Source organism: Stenella coeruleoalba (assembly GCF_951394435.1).
Source record: "Stenella coeruleoalba genome assembly, chromosome: 18".
NCBI lineage: Eukaryota > Metazoa > Chordata > Mammalia > Artiodactyla > Delphinidae > Stenella > Stenella coeruleoalba.
The window spans coordinates 11872667-11890202 of NC_137164.1; the positions used below are offsets into that span (position 1 = coordinate 11872667).

The 17536-nt window shown below is 38.0% G+C and overlaps 1 protein-coding gene across 4 annotated transcripts in view; it reads right to left on the reverse strand.

Moving 5' to 3' along the window:
* Positions 1-17536, reverse strand: part of DCLK1 (doublecortin like kinase 1) — a 354244-nt gene that overhangs the window by 305963 nt on the left and 30745 nt on the right. For all 4 annotated transcript variants that reach the window (XR_013824882.1, XM_079903169.1, XM_079903168.1 and 1 more), the window contains exon 3: positions 1910-2256. Coding sequence is in view for 3 of the 4 variants with exons in the window: in XM_079903169.1 (XP_079759295.1) it covers positions 1910-2256 (347 nt within the window). In the remaining variant the exon portion in view is untranslated. The remainder of the gene's footprint in view (positions 1-1909; positions 2257-17536) is intronic.

Consider the following 17536-nt stretch of genomic DNA (forward strand, 5'->3'; position numbering starts at 1 on the left):
GAGGGATGTACATGAGCTGATCATGCACCCTGAGACCTTGTCCCTCACCTTGCCTTTAAAAACACTTCCCTAAAAGCCACAGGTCTTTCGAGCATGAGCTGCCGGTTCTCCTTGCTTGGCCCTGCAATAAGTGCTACACCTTCCTTCACCACAACCTAATGTCAGTAGATTGGCTTTGCTTCACATCAGGTGATTGGACCTAAATTTGGTTCATAAACAAAAACAGCCATTATAAAATAGGGACACTAGATAAATTCCTAAAAGGACAAAAACCACTGACAACATCATAATATCTATTCTAGGAATTCATTCTTGGAATAAACAAATGATCAGTTGATGGCAATTTAGCTTACATAATTAAAGCCAATTTTTTAATTCAGTGTGTAGCAATTTGGAACCCCAAAATTCGGAAGCAAGGTGGGAGTAGGAACATTTATCAATGCATATTCTTTGTTGTAAATTTTACTTTTTATGAAAACACGTAAAATCCCATCTTGAGAAAAATCACAAAAATGTAGAACTACAAGATGGTTGAGTAGTTCATTACAAAGGGAACCACTGAAGGGCTTAAGTGTTTAAATGTGAACCTTGCCATCTTATTGCTGCTGTAATTCACAAGGCAGCTATGGACTTTTTCATCACTGATATATTGGTGACATTCAGGCTACACCCTCTTAGATCTAGAAGACTGGAAATTTCCTAAGAATCCTTATCCACGTGACACTTAAGGGAAGTTTTATGAGACAAGCAGAAGGCAGGTGAATATAAATGAACTGGCAGATCTTCCGTTTTCTCCTAATGAATTTTATAATTTAGAGCATTTGAATGGATTCCCAGGGGAGGAATTCATCCCTATTTTTTTCATTACTAACACTCTCTAGTATTTGCATCTATTTCTAATTCATAAAGTTTGCATGTGTTAGCCTTCAAGAACCTGGATGAGTCTTCTACTTAATAAGATCAATCTTTTATGAATCTAGTTTTGATCTTTAATATGTACTCTATACACAAATCATTCAAATTATCCCTCAAAATAATTTCTAAAAAGCAAGTGGACAGATCCATGTTAAAAACAAAATTTCAAACAAATACAGTGTACTAAAAACTATAATCTGAAACCAAAAGACACTGGTAAACTCTGAATGACCAGCAAATTCCTCTGTCCATATATCAGTGTTCTTTTATTCAGCTCACCATCAGGGTTCTGTCAAATCTTTGCAAAAGTCCACACAAGACTTCCTTTAAGTTCATCTGAGCAATGCACATTAAGATGTCCACTCACCCAAACTGACTGATGTACATTCCACAGTAAAGGAAAACCTTTTCATTGTAATTCTGAAATTATGTTTTTGATACAAGATGTATAATATTCTAGAAATATGCCTCTTAAAAGCCACCCAGATGGAAATATTACATTCCTTAGATATGTACATAAAAATCTATAAAATGTAAATAAATCTCACTAGTGAGCATTACTGAGACATAAAACTATGAAATATTATTTAGGTCAAAGAAAGGACTCAGATTTTTCTCTACTGGTCAGAGTCTACCTCTATAGCTCGGTCCTGCTCAAGGTGATAAGACATTACTATATAGACAAATTGAAAACAGATGGCTGAAAAAGGCACCATTATGTTAAGCAATGAATGACTGGAAAAGTAGAAATCTCTGAGTAATCATTTAAGCTTCATAGGTCTATATTTGTACTTGATTTCAGTGGTTAATCCTGTGCTAACTCTATCCTTGAACTGGTTTGGGGGCAAAAGCTATGTATGCATTGACTAAACGACCCAAGTCCCTCAACATCAGTAAAATGTATGTTTCAGGTCTCCACCATATGCTGCACAAATCCCCCAACTCCCTGGTTCTCGCCCGTAAAGTCAAGGTCACAGCATGATACCTCCCTTACCTGCTTCCCATCCAGGGTGTAGAGGCGTTTCACCACTCCCGAGTCCAGCTTGATGGCATCGGTGATGTCAGTGAGAACCTGTTCAAAAGAGTGAGCCGTCTTCTTGTTCAGCAGAATCCTGACAGCTTTCCGCGGCTTCACTCCACTTCTGATGATGGTGACCAGCTTGGGCCGAATGAAATCCTTATTCTCCCGCACCTCCGAAGGGCTCCCTTTGGCGGTGGCCAGCGAGGACACGGCCCGCGAAGCAGAGGTGGTCTTGACATTCACGGACCAGTTGGGGTTCACGTTCTTGGTGTACTCCAGCTTCTTGAAGGGCTCTATTGAGCCACACACATAACTCTCTCCTAAGGAGGAGAGAAGCATATTTAAATTTACACTCAGGTAAATTCAATTCCTTTTTCCTACTCTCTGAATTTTCCTTTTCTACTTAGAAGCAAGCACTACTTGTGACTTTTTAAACAATGGCGGTATGATTAATAATTAATGAAAGAGAATTTTGCCTTCTTTTTTTAAAAATTTCTATTGGAGTACAGTTGATTTCCAGATTTTTGACTTCTAATCTGGCTCTGTCAGCAACAGATTGGTATTCTGGGGGAAGAAAAAAATCATCATTCTTCCCTTTCATCATCTTCAGTTTGGTGATAGAAATCCCGATATTGAATATAGCCCTCAAAGAGATATGAAATTGAATTCAAAATAGAAACTATTTGGGGGGATTCAGTTATATTTATATTTGCAGAAAACTTCAAAATTGGAGGCACCTACATTTGCCACCTGAGATAAAATAAAAACTGAAAATGGATCAGAAAACAGCTTCTAAAAATAGCTGTGTAATTTTTTTTTCACGGGAGTGTTTGCTTAACCCTTTGTAAAGTCAAGTAAAATTCCAAAAATAAGCAGAATAACTCCTTTCCTTTTCTTCCATCTTCACAGGGCCAAGCACAGTGATCCACACACACGTCACACTTGTTTATAGACAAAAACTTTTGAGAGTCGTCAACTTACAAACTTCATAAACTGACTTTAAAATAAATATAACTATATAAGATGAAAAAGAGCTGAGGATCTAATGTACAGCATGGTGATTACAGTTGATAACACTGTGTATTTGATATATAGTTCAACATAGTATAATTGAAATTCGCTAGGAGAACAGAACTTGAATGTTCTCACTAAAGAAAAAAAGGAAAAAAAAGAAAAATATTTGAGTTGACGAATGTGTCAGCTAGATAAGAGGAATCCTTCATATATATATGTAAAATTGTCATGAGGTACACTTTATATATCTTACAATTTTATTTGTCAATTATAATCCAGTAAAGCTGAAAAAAAGAAAATATACAAAATTAAATTTTTTATTAAAAATGACTCCTTAACAGAGAATCATTTAATGAAGATACTCAAACTATATTTTTTTTTTTGCAGGGTCTTCTACTGCCTTGTTCTCTGATATATGCCCAGCACACAGGACAGACCAGTGCCTGGCATCTCGGGGTACCCAATGTTTGTCGAATGAATAAAAGAATTACAGATACTCAGACTATTAAATAGATATGTATCACATAAAAAAGAAGGTAACACATGTACCATTAGTCATTATAAAATGATTAATCCTGCATACACATTTCATAAACTTAAGTCAAAGCATTTTGAAATTAAAGATCTCATAATGGCTTTTTTTCTGTGTTAGTAAGTCTTTATAACTGGGAATAGGTAAAAATGCTAAAAAGCCTTCATAATTGCAGGTAAAGTAACCTAGGACTAATCCTACACAGCCCATTTACTTTTATCTAAATCCTTGTCCTATTTTTAAATTAATAGTGCAAATATCCAAGGCCATGGAATAGGTATTCACATAAAAATAACTGAACCAGGGTTTCAAAAATAGAAAAGCACAATTATATATGTTATCAAATATTTACTTTGCCAATGTTTTTAAAACATATTCCAATGTGTGTTTATGCATTATGTCTCACTAGAAGTGGTACAAATAGTAAGACTAGGGGATGTTTACCAGTTTAGGAAACCCCCTTTCTAGTCACTTAGCAGTTACTACTGGTCCCAACTATGCTTTTCTCAAGATCTATGTGGATATCAACAACACATCCATGGGGGCTGCAACAAGAGCGGTGTTTCTGAAGGCTTGGTGGAGAGACAGTGTGAATGTCATGGTGGGAAGAGAACTTGAACTCTGGGCTCAAGACCTGGCCTCTCAGCGTGTGACCTGGGCACATCCCCTACTCTTCTCAGTGGTAGTTTATTCACCTGTCAGATGAAGGCTATGCCAGGGGCCACTTTCATCTCACCAGTTTTTTGTGACCATCAAATTAGATAGAAAAGGTCAAAGTGATCTCAAATGCAAAACTGCTACACAAGTGAAAATCACCAGAGGATGCACTGCACTAATTGTCCACTAAACAGGTATTAACACTGTAAAGTGTTCATTGTTTCTGTGGTTACCAGTAGACCACAGATCCACTCAACTTGGGATACATCACAATGTGAGGATGCCCCAAGCTTCCCCCCACAAGACACACAGGCCTTAGCTAACAACACCAGACTTTGTCAGAATTCTGTGCTCATTGGATATATGTCATTGTCTGATTATTTGGAAGTTTATATACTAAGCTAATAACTTAAAACAAAAACATGGAGTGGTTTACACTTCAAAAAGGAAAATTTTTAACTTTAGGAATAAAAAATAATTTTAAAAGGGAGTAATTTTCAAGTATTCACATAACAGTATGGAATGGGTTTGTTGAAAGACAAAATAAACTTTTTTTTTTTTTTTTTTTTACATCTTCTTAGACAAAGCACACTGAAAATTTCTGAAAGCATGACAACTTTGAGAAGATAATGCGGGCTTGGTTCAAGCAACAGCAGTGAGAGGAAACTTGTATTTTATCAGTGCTATCACTTTGAAACTTCTCTGCCTCCTTTATCGAATTCAGAGACTGGAATAAAATCTTGGCGAAGGGTGTGAGACTCCCAACAAAGATGATATTGTGTTAAGAGGAAAGTGACACTAAAGTGAGAGAAAGGAGTGGTCACCAAATCCAAGATCACACACCATCCAGTGCTGTCATTTAGAATCTATTACACTATTCAGGAATTCAGGAAAAGCCAAGATGGCTTTCCATATGTTAATAAGCTTCTATTAAACTGTAAAAATATATTTGCATTAAATCTACTTGACCCTCATTTTGATTACTTTTATTTTAATCATAATTCCAAACTTCTTCCCATCACAAGAGACGTAGCCTCTGTCATAACGCAGTTAAAGTTGATTGCGTTTTCTGATCTTGTAAAAATTAGCTTTTTAATTAATGTGTTAACAGCATTGATAATTGTAAATTAACAAATGTAATTGTTCTGAATGGGAAAAATACATAGCCTTGATTTGGTCAAATGGCTCTGGATAGCCAGGGTTTAATCTCTTCCTTAACTGGGCAGACAGTTAAGAGATAGGTTATATTCTTGACTAGAGAATCATCGATAGGTTTTGTTCAAGACCTGACATGAGGTATGTGTGTTAAATTTCAGGCCATTCAAAAATAGCAAGATATTGGGGTGTATGCATCTTTTCGAATTATGGTTTTCCCCGAATATATGCCCAGGAGCGGGATGCATGCACCCCAATGTGCATTGCAGCACTATTTAGAATAGCCAAGACATGGAAGCAACCTAAGTGTCCAACAACAGAGGAATGGATAAAGAAGATGTGGTATATTTATGTAATGGAATATTACTCAGCCATAAAAAAGAATGATAATGTCATCTGTAGCAACATGGATGGGCCTAGAGATTATCATAGCAAGTGAGCCAGACAAATACAAATATGATATCACTTATGTGTGGAATCTAAAAAAAATGATACAAATGAACTTATATACAAAACAGAAATAAACCCACAGACATAAAAAACAAGCCTATGGTTACCAAAGGGGAAAAGGGTTGGGAGGGATAAATTAGGACCTTGAGATTAACATATAAACACTGCTATACATAAAAGAGGTAACCAACAAGGACCTACTGTATAGCACAGAGAACTATACTTAATATTCTGTAATAGCCTATAAGGGAAAAGAATCTGAAAAAGAATAGATATATATGTATGTATAACTGAATCACTTTGCTGTACACCTGAAACTAACAGAAAATTGCAAATCAACTCTATTTCAATTAAAAAAATAAATTGATTAAATTAAATAGCAAGGTAAAGTAAAACTTCTCATTAGTACCATAACATGCTTCCTCTACACACTAAGCCATCCCAGAGTTTCGCGGTATAATTTCTACTACCACGGTGAAATAAAAGTTAATTTATCTAAATCAAAGTATATTTGAGCAAAATAGCCCAAAATGTGCTTTGAAACTTTTGGATTATTTACTATAGGTGAAATTAGACAAGGATGGCAAGATGGCAAAGATCATAGATGGTTTAAAGGAAATGGCATCAAAATCTAGGAGGTGGAGCTGGAAATCACTAAACGTAATGACTTGCTCATTGGTTATCACACTGTCACAATTTTGTTCTAGTTTATTAGAGCCAAAAATTTTTATGTTAAGACTGACCCTTAATTTGAAATGTAATACTCTAGGTACCTAAGACGCCCAACAAACAGCAGGAACTGCAGAAGCAGCATCTTTCTGAATTGCTGTGGCATTTAAAAAAGCCAAAAAACTAATACTTGCTGTGAAGCAAAGAAAGAAAGAAAACAACAGTTAAAACAAAAACAAACAAAAAGAAAGAAGGTAAGAAAATGAAGCATGAAATTGTGTCTGGATCCAATCAATACCTCCCAAAATATCAGAATATAGTAACTTTTCCCTGAAAGGCTTAAATATTTGGGGGACTTTTGAAAATAGAATAATTTCAGTGTAAGCATATTGGATTATTTTAGAGGTACCAAAGAGTCCTTGTTTTTTTCCAAAAAATCACATATGCATTTTTAAATTATTAGATTTTCTGTTATTCTTTAAAGTATGGAAATAAATTTTCTCTAACGAAGTTTATTAGTAAAAAATCTGCAAAGTTAATGTTACTTGGCCATGGGCTCCCATTAAGAAATTAGAAAAAAAAAAAGAAATTAGAGAATTTGCATGTAAAAGAAATTCTCTTAGTCACTCTGGACAACTTCCAGTAATATGGTACCAGCTCCCTGGGTAACCAGGCCTGTGCAGTCAGCTAGGAAGGTACTCCTCCACAAGATCTCATATTAGGAGATACTAGAAGTCTGTCCTGTTTTTCCTCATTGCTAGAGGTTTTTCATTGGCTAAGGGTTGAGACATGTAAATTCCAGCTGTGACATCACTTGACCTCGGTCTGAAAATGACCTAATCTCCATTCTTCACATTATTAAAGCTGCTTGCCCACCACCTATAGGATTCCTTTAAGTTCCAAATGTGGCATATTCAAAAGTGTCTTAAATGAGGGCTTTGTGTAATATATCTCATTTTTCCAGAGTAAAGATTTTCTTATTGAAAACTCTGGAAATTAAAATTCACTACTGTGAGTTACAGTAAAAGCTGGGAAAGATTCAAATATATATTTAAATCTCTGAACTGAGTTAAATTACACGAAAGATATTATTTATGGAATAAAATGTCATAAACTGCCTTCTGGATACTATATTTTATGAGCCTATCTCAGTATACACAGCAACACTTCATAATCTACCTGGAAGGTGCTGGTTTAAGAAGACGATTTTGATAGTGCTATCAAAGGCAAGAAAAAGGATTCCCAAAGGCACTTATGGATATCATTCTTCCATGGAAGTCTTTCATTATATAATAGTACATAAAAATAAGCTTACTGAAAATAAAATGTGAATGTGTATTTTAGGTCTATGGAAAATGTCAACTTCTCAAATTTAAAGCAAGAGAAAAATAACATAAAGAAAAAATTGAAGGATCCAATTTTTTTTTAATTCAAGACTGATATAACTGAAAACTAGAGAAACTAAAATAAGAAGGGGAAAACAGACAGACGACCTATAATACAACAGTGGTTTAATATAATGTACAAAGCCTATTATAATTTACAAAAATACAAGGGACTAAAATATGTGACAAAGGATAAAAACAAAATAAAATAGAAATAGAAAATGCCACTAGGGATACTATAAATTGCTATCAACCCTTTTAGAAAGCAACACGGCAAACTGTATTTGGAGCCACGAAAATATTTATTCTCATTGCTAAAAATGTTTCCTAAGTAAATAACAGAGCAACAAATAACAACATTGCAACAAGTACAAACATACTTAGCCATGAAATCCAAAAATTTTAAGCAACCTCCTAAATTCTCAGTAACGGGTATAACACCTGAAAAGAATCCGAATCCGAATCCTAATCCTTTGACCTTCTCTTCAAAGAATTTAGAAAGCAAGATGTGTTTATGAAAAGATTCCACCACAAGATAAGTGATAATTGGTAAATAAGTGGTCCCAGCAATCCTAATTCAGAGGAGAAAAAAAAGTCATTTCCCACTTCCCACTACGTGATCAAGGAAGAAAAAATGGAATTCGTGCTGGCCCTGGAAGTGAGGGTCAGATTTTCATTAGCAGAAAAGAGGACAGCATTTCAGATAAAAATAAAACACTAATATGCTCTAGTGAACAGTGCAGTAAAGGGATAGTCTGATTGATATTAATATGTCTTTCTCAAAAAACAAAAACAGTGCCAGGGACAAACAAGTTAAGAGTAAGACTGCAGTAGGCAACAAGGTCAAAGTGTTTATGCATGATCAGCCCCAGGTTTTAGGAAGACCACACTGGCTGTAGTGTGAAGGCAGGGCTGAAGGCAGGACATGGGGAGACAGAGGTCAGGAAGCTACTTAGAAAGCTATTCTAATAGACCAGGAGAGGAGCTGAAGAACAAAAGTTCACACCTCCGCATTAGGAACAGAGAGGAACGGCTGCTCTGAGGAGTACTTAACAGAATCAACCGACTGGATTGAAGAATTGGCAATTGATTGGATGCAGCGCTCATGGCAATAGAGTCGACGACAACACTGAAATGATGGCATTGAAACCTGTTTGGGCCAACTTCCCATATACCACAACAGAACAAATGAGAAGGGAAACATGTTTGGATTAGATGGTAAGGAAGAAAATGAATTTGGTTGTGCACATAATGAATTTGAAGTTCCTAGGAGCCAACCAGTTGGAGATTTTCCAGCAAGCAGTTAGAAAATATGGGTCTGGGGTATGCGATGGAGATGCATGGGCTAGCTGCAGCTATGCGAACTGAAGAAAATGCTCAGAGAGACCCCACCCAGCTGGACAGGATGAAATCCAGGCAACAGCAGTACTGACAGTGCCCAGAGATGGAGGTGCCACTGAAGGGAACTGAGAGAAATCAGGTGCCTGGAGCCATGGAAACCAAGGGGTGGTGAGTACATGGCTGGGAAAGACCCAGACATCACCATCCGAGGCTCCAGGAACAGCAGCAAAGATAAGGTTTCCTAAGAAATCACTGGCCTGGCCATTAGGAGGCCACATGTGGCCTCGTAACAGCCACTTCAGTTGGATAATGATGTCAGACTGCTTTCGTTCGTTCGTTTATCCGTTCATTCTCTCTTTCCTCTTTCTTCCAGTGATATTTATTGAGTCCTTGCTACTACCGTGATAGACAGTGAGGACATCGATGGCTCCTGACTTCCAGAGACACTGATAGAAAATAAGCAAGTATATTACAGTGTAATGATGCTAATCAAGGGGCTGATGTATGATTGGAAGTTGAGGAAGTAGAGACAGCAAATGCAGATATTTCTCAGGTAGAAGAGCCAGGGGTTGAGAGGTAAGCAAGACAAAGGCGAGAACTGTTTAGATTGTGGGAGACTTGTTCCGTAGGCTGAAGGGATGAGACTGGAGATGCTATTGGTAGAACAGGTTAACTTAAGGTTTGCCATCAGTAGATCTTGTTGTAACCCATGCCATGCTACCTGTAATCCTCACCGCGATACTGTGAGCGAAGAACTAACAGACCTCTCCTCCCAGAGCACACTGACCCACGAGGAGCTAGGGAGCCTGCTCAGCGCCACCCAGCCAGGAGAGGTGGAAGCAGCATTCAGCTGCAGCTGGTCGGTCTGCGGAGCCAGGACTGCAGCATGAGGCCACCGTGCACCCTCAGGAGAACACCCATCTTACCCTCCTCCCAGAGACAAGGAGGCCCAGAGGTGGGGAAACACAAGGAAAGAGAGCAGCTGAGCCCAGTACCAATGGGTAACGGGAGACAAGCCAGAACAGAAGGAAGGGGCAGGAGCAGGACCACTGAGAGAAACACGATAAAGATGGAGGGCTGTATCCTCTATGTTCGCGGGAGAGCCGTGGTGAAGCACAAGTGCGGTATGCGATGCTTTGTCAGTGGCCTGGTCCCTGTGCAGGAAAACTGGTTTGAAGCCCACTGTACAGGACAGGTGCCCTAAAGGACCTCATCTAAGAGAGGCTGTAACGGGAATGGAAAGCAGGGGCAAATACAGGTTCTATAAAAAGAAAAGAGAAAACAAGCTGAAAAAGGAAAACTAAGGTACACAGTTTCAGCTTAGGAGACTATTACAACAATACAGGAAAGAGATGAGAACAGTCAAGGGACAGGGATATGAGGGGTCATTATTTAATTTTTTTAAACGTTTTTGCATCTTTCAAAATTTTCTATAACGCTCACTGTATAAAAATGTGCCACTCCTTCAGCCATAAAAAAGAATGAAATAATGCCATCTGCAGCAACATGGATGGACCTAGAGACTATCATACTAAGTGAAGTAAGTCAGACAGAGAAAGACAAGTATCATATGATATCTCTTATGTGTGGAATCTAAAATGACACAAAGGAACTTATTTGCAAAACAGAAACTGACTCACAGACATAGAAAATAAACTTATGGTTACCAAAAGGGACAGCGGGAGTTGGGGGGGGTGAGATAAACCAGGAGTTTGGAATTAACATATACACATTAGTATATATTAAATAGACATAAATAACAAGGACCTGCCGTATAGCACGGGGAACTATATTCAATTTCTCATAGTAACCCATAATGGAAAAAAATCTGATAAAGAATAAATATATATGTATGTATAACTGAATCACTTTGCTGTGCCTGAAAGTAACACAACACTGTAAATTAATATACTTCCATTAATAAATGGTTAATAAAAAAGTAATACTTTTAAAACAGTATTGAGGACTTGAAAACTATAATAATGGTGGTGAAAAGGAGCAAACAGACTGAAGAAATGTCTTAAGCAGGATCAACAGTAAGTTGTGACAGCTTGGATTTGCGGGATGAAGAGAAGGAGAAGCCAAAGGTGATGCTGAATTCGATGGTGACACCATTTAACAAGATGCAGAAGATGAGAAGAGGATTAAATTCGGGATAACCTAAGAGAATGGGTTCACATCTATACATGCTGAGATGAAATGACTCAGGATTAGAGTATACGGTGAATGTATCCAGGTGGCTGGAGCGCTGAAGGAAGGTCTGATCTGGGACTAATTGGCCTTAAAAGAGTGGTTAAAATAATGGAGTTGATGACGTCACAGCAGATGATCCCAAGACAGGAAAGTGACGGGACCTGTGTATAAAGCTGAGGCAAGTAACGAGGAAAACAGAAAATCACCCTTTGGACACCTTCCTAACACTGGTACAGGCAAAATCCAGCGAGAAATGCCAAAATTCATGGGTGAAAGTTATTTACATAGCCGCAAAGTTCCTCCTCAAAATATTTATTAATTACAGAGGGGGAAAGAGTAACTTTAGAGTGAAGATAACTGGCAGACACCTCCTTGGTTAAATGGGTCATAGTTAACCTCACCAGCAACAAGACATGGCAACAGCACATACTCCCGAAACGATGCCCTGAAAAGGATGCAGCCTCGCTTCTGTGGAATCCTTGCCACAAATGCATAACTTCAACCTAATCACCAGGTTAAACCAAGTTGAGGGACATGCTACAAAATAACTGACCAGCACTCTTCCAACTGTCAAGTCATTAAAGACAAAGAGAGATTCAAGAACTGTCACAGCTTGGAGGAGATGAAGGAGATAGGACAGCTAAATGCAATGTGTGATTCTGGAACAGAAAAAAGGCCACTGGTGGAGAAACTGGTGAAAGCAAAATAAAGCCCATAGTTTAGTTGCTAGTATTCTCAAGTTAGTTTTTACTTTTGATAATTAATACCATGTCTGTGTAAGTCATTCCCTCATGAGAATCTGGGTCGAGTATATGGGAACTTTCTATCTTTGTGACACTTCTACTAAGTACAAATTAATTTCAAAATAAAAACTTTTTAAAATGAGGCAGGTAGCCTGGAAAAAATAGAACTGAATCCTTTCCTCAAAAATTATACTAATATGACTTTCATTAGAATATTTTTTAATGAAAACATAAAAACACTAGAAGAAAATAAGAGCAACAATTTTGTAATCTCAGGGTACAGAGGACCCAAGGGGTATGAAAATCAAGCCATAAATGAAAAGACTGATTCATTTGATTATATAATTTTGTTAAATCTGGCAAAAAAAATAAAAAATAAACAAAATCACTAAGGACAATCTGGAAGAAAATACTTGAAATTAGTATCACAAAGGGCTAATATATTTAAAAGAAAAAAAAAGAAAATCCTAGAAGCCAACCAAAAAAAGACCCCAACCTGGTAGAAAAATGGTCAAAAGCTATGAAGAGACAATTCATATGAGAACATGAAAATTAAAACTATAAAAGGATACATGTTTTTCTTTCCTTAACAGATCGGCAAATGACAAAACATTTGGTAAAACATTGTCTTGTAGAAAAACAGCCACTCTCATATATTACTAATGGGGAGTACAAACTAGTACCACTTCTATGAAGGGAAATTTTGCAATGGCTCTTAAAAATTTAATGCTTGTACCTCTCTATCCAGCAATATTACTCCTAGGAATTGATCCTATGCATATTCTCCTACGTGAGTGGAAAACTTAACATTCAAGGATATTCCCTGCAAAACTGTTTCTAATAACAAAGGATTGGATACAACCTAAAGGCCCATCAATAAAAGCCTGGTTAAATAAAAAATGGTACATTTGTAAAAAGGGTTACTCTGAAGTCAGGAAAAAGATCACAGTGGTTCTAGACTTGTGTTATGCTATATTGTTAAGTGCACAAAGCAAGGTGCCAAACTGTAAGCACAGTATGTTAACTTACAGGCAACTGATACGTATCTTCTTAACAAGCACTAGTATCTTTGAGGAGATGGATACTCAAAAAACTACTAGTAGACTGTTGGCCACTGTTGGCCGGGAATTTTAGAGAGGCATGTTTTATAGCTTTTCAAAACTTAATTAAAACAAAAAAAACTCAATGCAGCAGGGAGAGGCACAGAGTAAGCTAGTGAATTAGAGAAAAAAAAACAGATGATACCACGTCAAGGGAAAGGAAAATTGCCAAGAGAGCTGGGGGCCCTGGAAATCATGGTTGGAGAGAGATTCCCTGACTGTAGGGTGAAGTCTGGGTTTATTCCCGAGAGGTTAATACTGATGGAGACTTGGGAAAAGCCCTTATGCTGGGGCTCGGGAGTCAGGCAGTGTCCATGGTGGGGCGGGGGTGCGCCGGGGGTGGTCACAGCATGTGGGGGAGCCGAGGAAGAGAGGGGCCTGTTTCTAATACATGCAGAGTTCATGTACCAATTAACTTACATATATCCGGAAGATAGCATCCTTGCATCGTTTTTATCCTAAGGCTTAAAGGAAACGCCCTGGCCCTTTCAGACCTACATTCACACAAGATGTTAAAAGATGTTACTGAGACAGTAAAAAGATCAGTGGACGCCAGGGGTTAGGGGCAGGGTGGGATGAAGAGGCAGAACACAGAGGATTTTCAGGGCAATGAAACTATTGTGTGATACCACAGTCATGGATACATGTCATTATAACTCCGTCCAAACCCACAGAAGGTACGACACCAAGGATGAGCCCTCGTGTAAACTACGGACTTGGGGTGATAAATGACGTGTCAGTGCCGGCTCACTGACTGTAACAAGCGTACCCCTCTGGTGATAGTGGGAGACGGTGTTCACGTGTGGGAGCAGGGGGACATGGGAAACCTCTGCATTTTCTGCTCAATTTTTCTGCCAACCTAAAACTGCACTAAAAAAAAGTCTGTTTACAAGTGTGGGGAAGGAGAATGCCTATTCTTCAACACATCACTAACACCTGAGCAACCCACAGAGAAAAACCAATCAATCAGTTGCTGCTTGGTATGTAAATTACATCTTTTTCCTAATGGTTCAAAGGTTTTAAGTGTTACTCCTTCATTTATCCTCACAACATCTGCATAGCTACAGTGGAATACAAACGGTGTAAAACTGGGTAAAAAGAGGCAATATTGGGAAAATGAGGCCACGTCTCAAGGTGAATCACCTGCAGAAATAGGCCTGCAATTCAACTTTCCTTATTGAGCAACACGGCTTTTTTTAAACATATAAAGGCCATTTTGAAAGCAAACAATTAGGAGTGTCATCCATGGTCTACTCTGAAGTGCTTGCATGTACATGTGTGTGTATGTAAACATACATGCACAGATAGACAATCAAGCATACACACACACACACACACACACACACACACACACACACACATATACACACACACACCACTCATACAGTTATACTCCAGGCCAAGAGCTAGCTTTATCAACATTTTTAAGCCAAATTTAGGCATAATAATAATACAACAGTTAAAGTGACCAGCAGACCGTTATAAATAAAGAAACTCACATACATCATCGTCCAAATTTCTAGTCTGAGATAAGTGAGAATGAACAAACTCACAGAAAAACATTACAAGTCAGATATACTTGTCACAGCACTCACTAAAAGGATTTAACTTAAAATGCAAACGTCATCATGTTGGAAGAGGAAATGAGAAGCTAATAACATGCATTGACGTTTACATAAAATTAGTATGTAAAGTGGGAGCTATGAACCTAATGATGAATGTGAAGCAACGGTTTGCATTTTATCAGACTAAGCAAAAAACATAATTGACAAAGAGGCAAATCTAAATGAATTTCCAGCTATTTCAACACTAAGTGCAGCTGCATGAGAATTGTCAGTGTTATAAATGAAAAAAAAATCTGTTTAAACTGAAAAAAAATTTTAAATGCAGCCAATGAGTGAACTTACCTACTTTACTGAAGTTACCATTTATTTAATCAGAAAAAGGTATTTTTTTCCAAAAAGGAATTTTTTAACATCAGAATATTCAATCTGCAGTTAACTTCTTATTGATCAAGGAGAAAGGTGTTTGGAGGCAAATGAAAATAGTAAAGTGTTTCTGGGAGCAGTATCTGTCATTCCTGGAATTAAGTCAAGGTTGAAAATATTTGTTTTCAAGAAGAAGCTAATACAATAAGATTTCATTTAAAAGCCACTAAGAATATATATATATATATATCTTAATCACTTTGCTGTACACCAGAAATTAACACAATATTGTAAATCAACTATACTTCAATTTTAAAAAGCCACTAATACCACCCCACTCAGTATCTTATTATGTTATGAGCTCAAGTGCTGGTACCAGCGGGTTCAAATCTTAACTCTACTATTTCTTGCTGTGCGACTCTGGCAGATCACTTAACCACACTGTGCCTCACTTTTCTCATCTTACTATGAGGATGATAATAGTACCTACCTCCTAGGATCATTGTGAGAATGAAAAATGTTCATACATGCAAGACACATGCTCAATATCTACGAGCTATCATTACCATCATCACTCAGGACAGTAGTCTCTCTCTCAGGGCAGGTGTTCTTTTGTGCTAAAAAACTGACAAAGAAGATGGTGGCGAGCATGCCAGGATTTTGCTGGTCCCTGGATATAAAGTACTGTCATTTCCCACCTCTCACACCTTCTCCTTGGCGGATGGGAATCATGGGAATATCTCTGCCACTTCTGAGTGAAGATCGATCCTGGGTGAGAAACTGACTGAAGTAACCCTCCCCCCGCACAGATGTTGCACAAGTGACTCTAGACCAGAGAATGCCAAGCCCAGGATGTCTTAGAAGGTGCTTTGAGATCTTGGCATATTTTCCCTACAACACCATCAGCCCTCAAAGGGACTGCTTGGTGACTGCTCACACACCTGACTTTGTACTTGATCTTTTCCCAGATCCTCTGGAATATCTCACCAAATTATTTATCCTGTATTTTCCAAGGTCATGAAAAGACATGGCACAAAAATCAAAGCTGATACACAAATATTCTATGTTCATTCTTCCCCTTTAATTTACTGGAAGTTCCAGCATCTGAGAAGGAAAAAGGCCAAGTCTACAGGCTTCTTGGCAGGGTGATTAGTCATCGAAAAGAGATGTGAATTCCCACAAAATAAACATAACCAAACCCCTCCACACCCTCTTCTCAAGTGCCGTCATACTGTGAGTGGACTGGCATCCCTGCCAAGGGATCAAGGGAAGAGAAATGGGAGAAAGATAGAGAAGCCCTCAGCCTTGAATCACGTACAAACTCTGATTCCAAAGGAAGACCAGAGTGCTTGCCTGTGTGCAGTCAGGGCATGGCATTCGTCCAGGATCCAGACAGACTGCAGGGCCTGGGCAAATACATCTGGAGTAAAGATGAACTCGGGGTGAAATCAAGCTCTCCCCACATTCCCAACTTCCTTTCCCGTGTTGCTTTGCACTAATATTTCATGAGGACCTTGAGACCTCAACTTAGAAAAATCTACTCTCCAAAGAGGACCGGCTACCCTCATTTACATCTCGGCATGAATTTAATCCCGGTTATTTTTCTCCCAAGTTATTTTACTTCAATTATGATTTCTAAGGTGATTAGGGACCTCACGCCCTGTTCAAACAGGGTCAGTCCTGAGACACATATATTCCAGAGGAGGCAACCTACTCTGCTTGCACAAGACACCAGGCCTCATCCGTGGACCCATATAGTCCTATTTCCACATGAAATGTCTAAAATAGGTAATCACTATTAACCTACGTTAAACTTAACAAAAATAAACTGAGCAGATTAACTCCTCAAATACCACAGAAAGACAACAATCCTTTTAAACTTAAAATCAGTCAAACCTTAAAATAATTTTAAATTTTAAATGTGTCACATTGGAAAGAACAGGCAGCAAATCTAACTTTTGGTCCAGCAACAACACTATCTTACCATGTACGCACAGACACATGTCACTTGAATTTTGGGGCCTCAGTCTCCAGTGATTAAAATTAAAAGGTTTGATACCTATCTAAGATTCCTTAAAACTCAAAAATTTCATGATCTATTAGTTATTTTCAGTGCAAGTACTTTCACACATGTGGTAGCAAAAGTTCAATTTGCAGCTAGAAATAAATAAGAACTATGTGATTAAAGATATAAAAATGGACTTTTAAAATTAACATAGCACGGGTGTGAGAAACAATAGAGAGGATGCTGTACAATTAAGACACTTTTTCCCTCAGCCCATTATTATAAGCTACCTGATCGAATACCATTAGGTTTGTTGGGGTTTTTTCTTTTTACGCTACTGTACAGACAAGTGAACTCTCCACCATGTGGAACAGTAAGGATCACAGCCACAAGGCTGAATGCTGTCTCTTAGAGATCAAGCAGAAGAT